This window comes from Loxodonta africana, chromosome 27 (assembly GCF_030014295.1).
Source record: "Loxodonta africana isolate mLoxAfr1 chromosome 27, mLoxAfr1.hap2, whole genome shotgun sequence".
Classification (NCBI taxonomy): Eukaryota; Metazoa; Chordata; class Mammalia; order Proboscidea; family Elephantidae; genus Loxodonta; species Loxodonta africana.
Window position 1 is genome coordinate 38,924,802 of NC_087368.1, and position 12,256 is coordinate 38,937,057.

Below are 12,256 nucleotides of genomic sequence, written 5' to 3' on the forward strand. Positions count from 1 at the left end.
ATTAGCCTTTAAGTAAAATTTAACATTTCTTTCCATTACGAACGTAGGCAACATCACAGTAGTATTAGAAAAACCCCTCACTTTGCACCAATAAAAGTCACAGATATTTTATATTACATTTCTGGTGCAGACATCTCAAATTATCTTTCATGTTTATCACCTTTTTGATATTAGTTTTTAGACCTGCTATATCTTATTAATGCATTAATAAAGCACTTATTGTGATATGATAGATGTGTTGTTTTAATTTCAATATAATTGGTTTCCTTTATAAACCTGTTATTTTATTCACTTAAAAACATTCACCGAAAGGGGTTCATAGTCTTCACAATACTGCTAGGCAAAAAAAAAAAAAAAATTTAAGAATCTTTAAATTTTAGTCTATTTCTTTGCTTCCAGAAAGCTAACCAAGTTTGATAGTTGAGTACCTGCCTAGGTGAGCCCATTCCTAAAGTCTGGGTTTGTTTCTTCTCAGTTGGAGCACATTTGACTTGAGATGAAGACACCTCAGTATCAGTACCTGTCTCTTTATCAATTAACCTATTTCCTGAGGTCACCTTCTAGATATACCTGACACCTAACCAGTTCAAGGCTCTGTGTTCAAGCATATAAGGAACACAAGATGAGGTGACAGGCTAGTTTTCTGGTATGATTCAGTTGAGACAGGCCTGACCCCCACCAGCTGGCAGTGGTTCTCAAGCTTGATCCCTGATCAGGGGCATCAACTTCACCTGGTGGCTTGTCAGCACCGCGGCATCAACTTCACCTGGTGGCTTGTTAGAACTGCAGCATCAGCCTCACCTGGCTTGTTAGAACTGCGGCGTCAACCTCACCTGGTGGCTTGTTAGCGCTGCAGCATCAACCTCACCTGGTGGCTTGTTAGCGCTGCAGCATCAACCTCACCTGGCTTGTTAGAACTGCGGCATCAATCTCACTTGGTGGCTTGTTAGAACTGCGGCATCAACCTCACCTGGTGGTTTGTTAGTGCTGCGGCATCAACCTCACCTGGTGGCTTGTTAGAACTGCGGCATCAACCTCACCTGGTGGCTTCTTAGAACTGCGGCATCAACCTCACCTGGTGGCTTGTTAGTGCTGCGGCATCAACCTCACCTGGCGGCTTGTTAGAGCTGCGGCATCAACCTCACCTGGTGGCTTGTTAGCGCTGCGGCATCAACCTCACCTGGTGGCTTGTTAGAACTGCGGTATCAACCTCACCTGGTGGCTTGTTAGCGCTGCAGCATCAACCTCACCTGGCTTGTTAGAACTGCGGCGTCAACCTCACCTGGTGGCTTGTGAGCGCTGCAGCATCAACCTCACCTGGTGGCTTGTTAGAACTGCAAATTTCCAGCCCACAGCCCGGACCTTCTGGAACTCGGGGGTTAAGGCTCAGCATCGAGCCTCGGTAAACAGACGCAGCTGAAGTTTGAGAACCTCTGCGCTAGGGAACCAGAGGTCAGCACGACGAGGGCGGCGACTCCCACCGCGAACTTTAACGGAGGCCAGCACGGCTCCTGACCTGAACCGGGAGCTCAAATTTCGAGGCAGGAGGTGCTGAGGGGCGCCCGTCGAGTCAGGGGCTTGTTTTGCGCCTGCCAGACACCTCGATTTTACTTGCATCACCCGCGGTTTCGAGGGCGACGGATGGCCATTATCTCTCCAGCTCCCGCCCCTCCGTGCCGCCACTGTGCCGCCGGAGAGGAACAGGGACCGGAGGGAGGACCCGAGCGCGGGCACGAAGCCCGGCGCCAAGGCTGCGGTTCCGGCCGCATCTGCAGCCGCCACGACCTTTACCGCCGGCCAGGAGCCCCCAGGACGCCCGGTACCAGCGGGTGCGCTCCCTGACGGGAATTGCGGTCCCGGAAGTCCCGAGGGCTGCAGGCTTTCCTGGCTCTCTCGCCTCCGGAAAACTACAAATCCCAAGATTCCTGGCGCCAGGGGGTCACGTGGGAGGGGCGGTGGGCGCGACTAAATAGTCTCCAATCGGCCATTTTGTGGGAGAAGCCGCAGCGCCGCCTCTTCTCTCGCGTCGTCCCCTCCGTCGCCGCCGCCGCCTCTTCCTCCGCCTCCTCCTTCGCCTCTTCCTGCCTCCTCCCGGCTTCCGCCGCCGCAGACGCTGCAGCCGAGTCCGAGCCCGAGGCGAAGCTTTTCCGCACTCATTTCCGTTTCCTCGCCCCTGCAGCCTCCTGACACGGTGATCCGGGCGGGCCCCGCGGGCGTTTTATCCCCTCACCGGCCTCACACTAGTGTCGCATGTCCACTATCCAGAACCTCCAATCTTTCGGTAAGGGCCCCCGCCGCCGCGCCCCTCGCCTTCTCCGCGCGCCCGGCCGTCTGGCCGCCCCCGCCCGCCCTCCCCGGGCCGCCGCCGGGGCAGCACCCGAGGGCCGCCTCCGCCCTCCCGCCCCCGAGTGGGCTTTGTCTCGGTGCCCGGAAGATGGCGACGGGGCCCCGGCGACCGGCTCCAGGAACGGTCGCCGCCGCTGCTCCCCGACGCTGCTCCGTGGGCGCCCGCCGCCGTGACCCCGCGACCCCGGCCCCCCACCGAATGACCGGCCCCCCGACCACGCTGCGTGGACCCCGGCCGCCTGCCGCCCGCGACCCCGCGACCCCGGCTCCCCGCCGCCCGTGACCCCGCGACCCCCGTGACCCCGGTCCCTGGAGGCCTCGGCGACCCCCGTCCGCGGGGCCCGGGGATGCGCCCCCACCAGCGGTGGGCCCCGTGTTTGAGCGGCCTTGGGGTCACCGAGATGCAGATCCCAGGCCCCTGGCCCGTCGCGGGGCTCAGTGGTCCGGTCTGCTTTGCTTGTCTGGTGGTTTGTGGGGTCGAAGTGTGGACGTCTAACACCCACCCACCTGTACCTGGGCGGCCAGGGCGTAGTTAGGGTGAAATGACTACAGTGGGCACATTTGGATGTTTTCTGGTGACACGAGAATGTAATCGAGATGACGCATGTTTTTATAGTGCATATAAGATTAAGGTTTTAACATCTCTTTATTCTCCTTAGAGGACCGCGTACCTATAACTATTTCTTTTTACGTTACAACGGGTATATCTCCTTGTTTTTTTCTGTTCTTTGCGATGGGGTACGTGGGAGGCTATGACAATACCCCACTCTCATACAGGGTCGCTGTGAGTCGGGATGGACTCGACAGCAACGGAATTTCTGTTCTTCCCTATACCCCCTGCAAAAAAGCATAGACACCAGAACCTGCCTTGCTTACTGACTGGATTTGTACCGTACTTTGTTTCTGGAAAGCACTAAACTATATCTTTTTGCTTTGGATTTTTTCGTATCCGTTTGTAGACCCCTTTGCTGATGCAACTAAGGGTGACGACTTACTCCCGGCAGGGACTGAAGATTACATCCACATAAGAATCCAGCAGCGGAACGGCAGGAAGACACTGACGACTGTTCAGGGCATCGCAGATGATTACGACAAAAAGAAACTGGTGAAGGCTTTCAAAAAGGTAAGGGTGTTAGAGAGAAAAAGACACAAATTTAGTTATTGATGCAGACCTCTGAATTGGATACGGCTCTCATATTTAGTTCAATATATCAGTGTGTATGAAATGACTGGACCCAAGAAAGCTTTGTTCACTCTTGAAATTGACAACCAGATATTTGGTTATTCTCCCAGAATGGGAGTCCCATTTTAAAATGAGATTTACCTGACTTTTAAGTAAGCAGTAAAACTTTATACAGTGTGAAATATTTAGTTCTTGATGTCTCATATAAATCGGTTAGAGTTTTATGTGACCTGCCAATTTGTTTTTAAGTTAATTAGAGGGCTTCAGAACTACAGGGACGAGACCTGCTTATTAAGTGTATAAAAACAAACATACTGAAATAGTTAATTTTAGTTTTATGGTGGAACTTACTGTATCTGGTCCAATTTATGTACGTCTCCAGAAGTTTGCCTGTAACGGTACTGTGATTGAACATCCTGAGTACGGGGAGGTTATTCAGCTTCAAGGCGACCAAAGAAAAAATATTTGCCAGTTTCTCTTGGAGGTAAGTGATGGGGCGCTTTATGTGCAACCTGGAGATTTCTTGTAAAGTTGTATTTAAAGGCAACGTTAATAATTTCCTATTTTGTAAAGAACGTGTGATTGAAGTAAATCAGCTAAATAAAATAATAGTATTTAATTTGAAGGCAGAAAGACTTTAATCCAGTTTTTTTCTGCATCATTAGAATGACCTGATAGTTCCTATGTCTGTGCAGGGTGTTTCTTGGCAGGTAAAGGTTCTCAGATGTGTGCGGAATTGTCATTAATAGCGTATGCCCCAAGTATTAAGTGTTGGAATATGTTAGGAACAAGGATTCTTTTTAACAACTCCTCTGTGCTGTCTTAAGGATGAATTTATTTATTTCTCTGAGTGATTTTGCTAAATTAGGTTTTATTTTGCAGGTTGGCATTGTCAAGGAGGAACAGCTTAAGGTTCATGGATTTTAAAATGAACCTAAACACGTGGAGAATTTCTTGAATAATTTTGTTCTCTAAACCTAGTTTGGCTGCCTTGTGAAATGATTCTCTGCAGTAAACGGACTTTTCATTTATTTAATCATTCAAGCTTGCATTCACATCTGCATGATTACAGAAGACACGGGGTATGTAGCCTAGTAACACATAAGAAAATTGCAGTAAGATGGTAACAAAACCCCGTATTCATCTTAACGTGTTTCCAATGGAAAAGATTTTGTTTTGAGTGTTTATTGTTCAGTTTTAGTTTTCACTTGATTAAATGTTTTTTTTTTGTTGTATTAAACCACGTATGTTGCAGCTTAACAATAAAAAAAAAAACTGAATCCTTTTTTGAGCAGTTATGCTCTCAAGTCTAAGCAAGTTACATATACATACATGTTTTGTATTTCATGATTGGAATTCTCAGTCTGCAAAGTATTCTTTCTAAGTTGCTTTAGCTGCTGGTAAACCCAAAGATAGACCCTGTGTTATATGTACACTTGAGTGGCCTGTGTTCTTCACTTACTGACTAAAAAGAATAGAAGCAAGAAAGAAACTCAGCCAGAGCCACTGCTCCTCGCAGTCCAACTAAAACTTGTCATCAAACGTGTCAGAATGTCATGTTTAATTTTTAAGGAGTGCGTCTAAGCTTCACTATTAGCAGAGAGTTGTTTTTTGTGTTTTATTGATTGTTACTGTGTTGCCAACATAAATCTGTCCCTAAGTGCCAGGTATTTACAGTGGGCTCCTAGTATAAAATGTATTTAATTTAGTTATGGGAACTGCCCTGCCTAGTGCTGGTAGGTGTTATCACCATTTCACATATACTGGAGTTCAGGTTAACTTCCCTAGAAGTGCTAGAAAGTGTCAGAGTTGGAGTGCCAGCCCAGGGCTTCCAGATAAAAAAGCCACACTCACTGTACCGTGGGTTTTGGTACGTGTTTCACCGGAGGGAAGCGGATGGAGAGCCATGGCTGACAATACGTGGAGAAAAAGTAATAACGTGACTTGTAGTTTGTAATAATGAGGTGCGTGCAGCTCGTTTTCTTGTGTACCAGGCTTCCGTTTCTTACTGAACGTTAGTTATTTGCTCAGTTACACAAGCCGATAAAACCATTTAGCCGGGGTAAAGAAGGGCATCCGTAACTGTGTCCTATTTAGCTTAATGCAGTGAGCTAACGATGGTGTCCATCACTTGGGTGACTACGTTCTCTACCAGCTAAGTCCTTCCCTGTATTCTGATGCTGCTGCTTTTGGAAAAAGCAAAACAGCTCCTACGGAGTTTGCCTCTTCAGGGTCCTAAGTAATAGGTTCTGCTCCTTTTTCCACTCCGTCTTACCTGTAGTCAAGAAAGATAGACTATAAAAGGTGAGTATAACAGAACATAGTGTCAAATTTGGTAGATAACAATGTAATTTTATCACAAAGATCAAGATGTTTGGGATAATCTTCAACTTACTTAGAAACCCCTGCTTTTCTACCCATAACGTGTTGTAATTATACCTCTAATTGAAGGGTGCCATGGAAATTGTAAAGCAGAAAGTTATATTAATATGTACATTAAAATGTTGTCTGAATACATCTGTTGAGAGCTAAGCTAGTGGCCAGAGAAAAATTATCTGTTAAGATGAGATTTATTGTACAAAGAAAGTTGACGGGTGAGGGATGCTTCCTAGCTGGGAAGAAAAGGCCCCTTCTGATCAAAAGATCAAGCTCTTGGTCTTCATGTGTCAGGTATGGGATCCTGTGTCAGATGGGATCAAAGCCTTGAGTAATCTCCCTTCTTTGGAGTTTGTGAGGAGCCCTTGTCTTCCCTTCAGCTTACGAACCCCGAGACCTGGTTAGACTCATCACCCGTAGGGCTCCCATCTTTAGTAGACTACATGCCCTTTCGTACTGTCTTTGAGCGACACAGTGGGGAAAAGGGCATAATTAAGGATATCCGGATTTCTGCAGTTTTACTGAAACTAGTCAGAGGATGGAATCAGCACTTGGGGTAAAGCTGCCTGGCTGGAAACCTCAGGTATTTGAGAGCATGGGAACAGGGCTGATGGCTCTTGTCTGCCCCACTGGAAAAAGGGACTGGGAGGCTTTGTATAACAGGAAGGAAGGTTGTATCTTACAGATGCAGTAAAAACAACAGCCAAATGGGGCAATTCCTTGTGCTTCCCATATTGGAAGAATCTAATCTGCGGTTTCTTCAGTGGCCAATGCTTCAGGGTGCAAAGCGGAAGAATATTGAGCAGAGGAAAGTAAATTTGGCAGAAGTCTTTAGGAAGCCATTAGGAAGTTAGAACTATGGATCGAGGCACAGCTTGGAGTGATGGGTTATTGGCAGCAGTGCCCTCTACCTTTCGGTACCCTTCCTTCCCCCACTGCCAGAGAGGAAACCCTGAGGAAGCAGCTTGCTCTGCCCACTTAGGGACTGAAGTAACAGCCTCTCTCTTGACTTCCTTAGAGGGCCACTGATAACGGAAGAAACAGTTCTAGTCCTAGTCAGGATGGCAGTTAACCAAAGTAACTTGGAAAGCGTGGAATGGCACCTTAGGCAGCTGTGTGCCACCAGTCCCCAGTGGGGCCCCAGCTAAAGGAATGTGTGGTTACAGCTCAAGAGAAAACCTCCTTGCCCACAGAGACATGTTCCAGGGACCCCTGAAGAGTCCCTTTTCCAAGGCAGGAAGCCATGTGGGATGAGCAAATGAAGGAGGCGTGGCTGTGCTGTGACTAAAACTGCAACAAGCTTGCTCACTTGACAGGCAGGCAGCAGCAGACAGGCAGACGACATGGGGTTGTCTGGGATTGAGGGGCCCAGTGAATCAGCTGGAATTCAGGATGCCTTAGCATCGACAGCTCCTTCCACGTGACCGTGCAGGCACTTCCTCCATTTCTGGTAGTGGAAACATGGGGGAAAAAAATCCGAGAAATGCTTTTTTTTTTCACTTCTGGAAAACCAGAGTGAAATTAGTGCCGGTAAGAGGGGGGAATGCCAGTGTTTGAATAGTCCTAATCCCTGCATTAGTGTTTTGGATGACGTGTGGCCTGTGAGGGTTATCTGACGTGCGTGATGGACCTAAAAGCAGTTTAAGCTTGGCATTGATGCATGAGGATGCCAGCGAGGTCAGGTGGCTCACCTGTTAGCTCATCAGTCTAGTTTTGAACATCGCAGGAGAGTGGCAGATCTGCCTAGCTGTAGCTCTGCTGCTGGTAAATTGACTCACCTGGGGGCCTGATGCCGAGTCAAGGTACCTCCATCCTAACTAGTGAACTTTTGTGGCATAAAAGGGGCTAAACCCAAAATCCCATACAGAATCTAAATGATCTGAGCCCTCCTGCTAAACTTCAGCTACAGCCCTCTGCTCTTGCCTGGAAGGTTCTGAAGGCTCTCCTGTCCTGCCCCAGAAGGAGGCTCACTTTAACTCCAGGCTTTGTTTCAGTGTCTCCTTCACATGTTCTTAACAGGACTTCAAGACCTCTCCTCCTCAGTCCATTGGTCAGGAACAACATACACTGGGGAGCGGAGATAGAAGCAAAAATTAATCCGTGTTAACTGTGACAAATTCTGCAGGGAAGACATCACCAGAGAGGAATTTGGAGGGAGGTATAATCCCTTGAAAGGAGCCCTGGTGGCACAGTGGTTAAATGCTCAGCAGCTAACCAAAAGGTTGGTGTTTGGAACTCTCCAGCTGCTTTGTGGGAGAAGGATGTGGCAGCCTGATTATGTAAAGATTACAGCCTTGGAAACCCTGTGGGGCAGTTCTACTGTGTCCTGTGGGGTGGATGTGAGTCGGCATCAACTCAACAGGAATGGGTTAGGTTATGATCCCTCGAAGTAGGAAAAAGGAGGCCTGCCCAGTCTGGTCAGAATCGGCTACTCTGCTTTACTGCCATTGACTTGTAAAAACTCAGGACATAAACATGATGTTCAGATCAGACTACCAGCACGTGAGCAGTGAGACACACTAAATGGGACCATTAGTGTCCTACTTGGTTGACCAAAGATAGTTGCTTAGAAAAACAGGGTACCCAGGGAATTACTACTATTGAGGAAGTAAGGAATTAAGGGAGAGGGATGGCCCAAGGAGAAGAGGGCAATTAGGGTTTCCCTGAGTTGGAATTTTTTTTTTTTTTTGGTTTATGTAGTCCTTTAGGAAACCTTAGTGGCGTCGTGTTTAAGACCTACAGCAGCTAACCAAAAAGTCAGCAGTTCGAATCCAGCAGGTGCTCTTTGGAAAATATGGGGCAGTACTACCGTGTCCTTTGGGGTTACTATGAGTTGGTCTACTTGATGGCAATGGGAGTTTTTTTTTTTTTTTTTGGTAGTCCTTTACCACCCCCTTGTGGTAACTTAAAAAAACTTGATTGCTGCTGGTACATTATGGAGGTTTAAGTTGTAGGTGGAAGAGCCCTATGGCACAGTGATTAAAGTGCTTAGTAATGGGTTTGGTTTGAGTTTTGGTTGTCAGTGACGCGCCAGCTGACAAGTTGGATTTTGGTGTCCTTACGATTTTTTTTTTTTTTTTTTACAATGTTAGGAGAAATAGATGTAGCCAATCCTTTATTATTGCAATTTATTAAAATCTTGATTTGCTTTTACTGGGGAGAGACAATAAAATCCGTTTGTGGTCTTGTCCTGGGGACATATAAAACCACACCCCCCGCCCCCACTCTCTGCCAACGTGCTGTTAAGAGGAATTTAAATAGAAACACAGACTTCTGTTTATGGCCTGCAGGGAATGAGTGATTAAGCAAGAAAACAATGAAGGCTCTTCCTAAACTCGCCTGTTGAGCAACACAGTCTGGCATTTCCACACACACACACAAATGACCTATACAGCCCTCTCAATTTAAACCTCTGTTGTAGCCTAATTCACAGGTCATGTGCTTTTTTTGGCTGATACCTCCTCATAGGTCACCTGTAGACCAGGAACTTTTATCTGAGAAAAGTAATGACTGGATTCCCAAAAAGCCCTTACGTAGGTAACGTCAAGAGTTTTTACCTGTTACCAAAAAACAATGTACACTTTCTTCTACTCAAGTATATGAAGTCAAAAGTTTTACACCTTTTCGAAGTACACTTTGTGTTACAAGAACAGGGAAGTTCCCAATACATTGTGCGAATGAGTAACCAGTATCTAGTTTTTCTCATTCAAGTAGATGAAGTCATAGGACTTTCACCTCTTAACACAAAATCCTTTATTAAAAGCCTGGGAGTGTTTCTCATACATTCTCTGAGTGAGAAAGTATACAGTTTCTCCCATTCAAGTACGTAAAATAATACGAGTTTTACGTTTTATCGAAAACCAGTTTGTGGTACAAGTACCGGAATGTTCCCAGTACATTGTGTGGATGAGAAGACAATGTCCAGTTTCTTGCATTCAAATACATAAGTCAAAAAATGTTTCTTTTTTTTTTTTATTGTTCTGTAAGTGAAAGTTTACAAATCAAGTCAGTCTCATACAAAAATTTATAAACACCTTGCTATATACTCCTAGTTGCTCTCCTCCCTAATGAGCCAGCACACTCCTTTCCACTCTCTATTTTTCTATTTTTCGTCCATTTGGCCAGTGTCTGACCCCCTCGGCCCTCTCATCTCCCAGACAGGCGCTGCCCACATAACCTCATGTGTCTCCTAGAGCCAAGAAGCTCACTCTTCACCAGCATCACTTTCTGTCCCATAGTCCAGTACAATCTCTGTCTGAAGAGTTGGCTTTGAGAATGGTCCCTGTCTTGGGCTAACAGGAGGTGTGGGGACCATGACCTCCAGGGTCCTTCTGGTCTCAGTCAGACCATTAAGCCTGGTCTTTTTATGAGGATTTGAGGTCTGCATCCCACTGCTCTCCTGCATCCTCAGGGATTCTCTGTTGTGTTTCCTGTCAGGACAGACATCGGTTATAGCCGGGCACCATCTAGCTCTTCTGGTCTCAGGCTGATGTAGTCTCTGGTTTATGTGGCCCTTTCTGTCTCTTGGGCTCATAATTACCTTGTATCTTTGGTGTTCTTCATTGTTGTTTGCTCCAGGTGGGTTCAGACCAATTGATGCATCTTAGATGGCTGCTTGCTAGCATTTAAGACCCCGGATACCACCCGTCAAAGTGGGATGCAGAATGTTTTCTTAATAGATTTTATTGTGCCAATTGACTCAGACGTCCCCTGAAACCATGGTCCCGACACCCCCACCCCTGCTACACTGGCATTCGAAGCATTCAGTTTATTCAGGAAACTTCTTTGCTTTTGGTTTAGTCTAGTTGTGGTGACCTCTCCTGTATTGTGTGTTGTCTTACCGTTCACCTAAAATAGTTGCTGTCTCCTATCTAATTAGTGAATACCCTTCTCCCTCCCTATTCCCCACTCTTGTAAATTTTCTTCTCTGTTTAAATTATTTCTCCAGTTCTTAAAATAGTGGTCTCATACAGTATTTGACCTTTTGCAACGAATTTCACTCAGCATAATGCCTTCCAGATTCCTCTATATTATTAAATGTTTTGTGGATTCATCAATGTTCTTTATCAATGTTTAGTATTCCATTGTGTGAATATACCATAATTTATTTATCCATCTGTTGATAGGCACCTTGGTTGCTCCCATCTTTCTCCTATTGTAAACAGGGCTGCAGTGAACATGGGCGTGCATATATCTGTTTGTGTAAAGGCTCTTATTTCTCTAGGATATATTCCAAGGAGTGGGATTGCTGGGCCACAGTGGGCAGGCGGGCGGTGCCCGTGGGCGGGGTAGGGTGGGCGTGGCCCGCGGACGCTCTTCCCTGCAGGCGCCTCTTCACCTACTGGCTCACCTTGTTATGCTCGCTGGTCACCGGCCTGGCTGCCTGTCTCTGGAATCGCTCCAGTGGGCTTCTTGCAGCACCAGACAGTGGACTCTGAGCCCCGCACCGCCTCCGTGCTCACCTGTGGGCCCGGGCTGTGCCCGTTCCCGCGGATCCGGGAAGGAGAGGGCCCAGTGGGCGCGGACTGAGCCTACCTCCTCGCGCAGGTGCTTAGAGTGTCAAGTTCCTTCTAGACCCAGCCCAGGTCGGCGGCCGGCTGGGCGGGGGCGAGGGCGACTGCCTGAGGTTTCTGTATTCGCGGAGACTTTCCCTTGAGGACCAAGAGGCAAAGCGGTTGGCAATGGCCCAAGCAGAGTGGGATAAGGTGAATTTCCACTTCAGGTTGGAATTCATGTTTGCAATAAAAAGGTAATTCTATTGAATTAAAGTTTTTATGTTTTGAACCGCCCTCTTTTTCACGTAACCATATGTCGTGGCTATCTTTTCATGTCACAGTATACCAGAAATCAAACTCGTTAGGGTCGAGTGGATTCGGACTCATAGCGACCCTATAGGATAGAGTAGAACTGTCTCCTTAGGGTTTCCAAGGAGTGGCTGCTGGATTTGAACTGCTGACCTTTTTGCTAGCAGGTGTAGCTCTTAACCACTACGCCACCAGGGCTCCTTGTCACGGTATAGAGACCTTTTCATCCCTGGCTAGCGGTCAGGACCTGGGTGTGCACTTATCAAATGATATATCCGTTCCCTACACCCTGTACCCTTCTGAGATGCCTCATGGAGCAGTTACCGGCTGGGCCTCCAAAGAATTTTCTAAGTACACTTCTGGCAGCCTAGAGCAGCCATAGCCTGCTGGGTTGCCCTAGGGGTTAGCGTTAGGGTTAGGTTTTAGGGGTAGGGTTAGGGGTTAGGGGTAGAGTTAGTGCTTAGGGTTAAGGGTTGGGGTAGGGTTAGGGTTTAGGTTTAGGGTTTAGGGTTATGGCTAGGGGTTAGGGGTTAGGATTAGGGGTTCG

The 12,256-nt window shown here is 47.2% G+C and overlaps 1 protein-coding gene across 1 annotated transcript; it reads left to right on the forward strand.

Annotated features, from left to right (window-relative positions):
- Positions 1 to 2,062: 2,062 nt before the first annotated feature.
- Positions 2,063 to 11,104, forward strand: EIF1B (eukaryotic translation initiation factor 1B). Its single transcript, XM_003415693.4, has 4 exons — positions 2,063 to 2,281; positions 3,306 to 3,469; positions 3,912 to 4,013; positions 4,412 to 11,104. The coding sequence occupies exons 1-4, from the start codon at positions 2,251 to 2,253 to the stop codon at positions 4,454 to 4,456; spliced, it is 342 nt and encodes a 113-aa protein (XP_003415741.1). The 5' UTR covers positions 2,063 to 2,250; the 3' UTR covers positions 4,457 to 11,104.
- Positions 11,105 to 12,256: the final 1,152 nt, after the last annotated feature.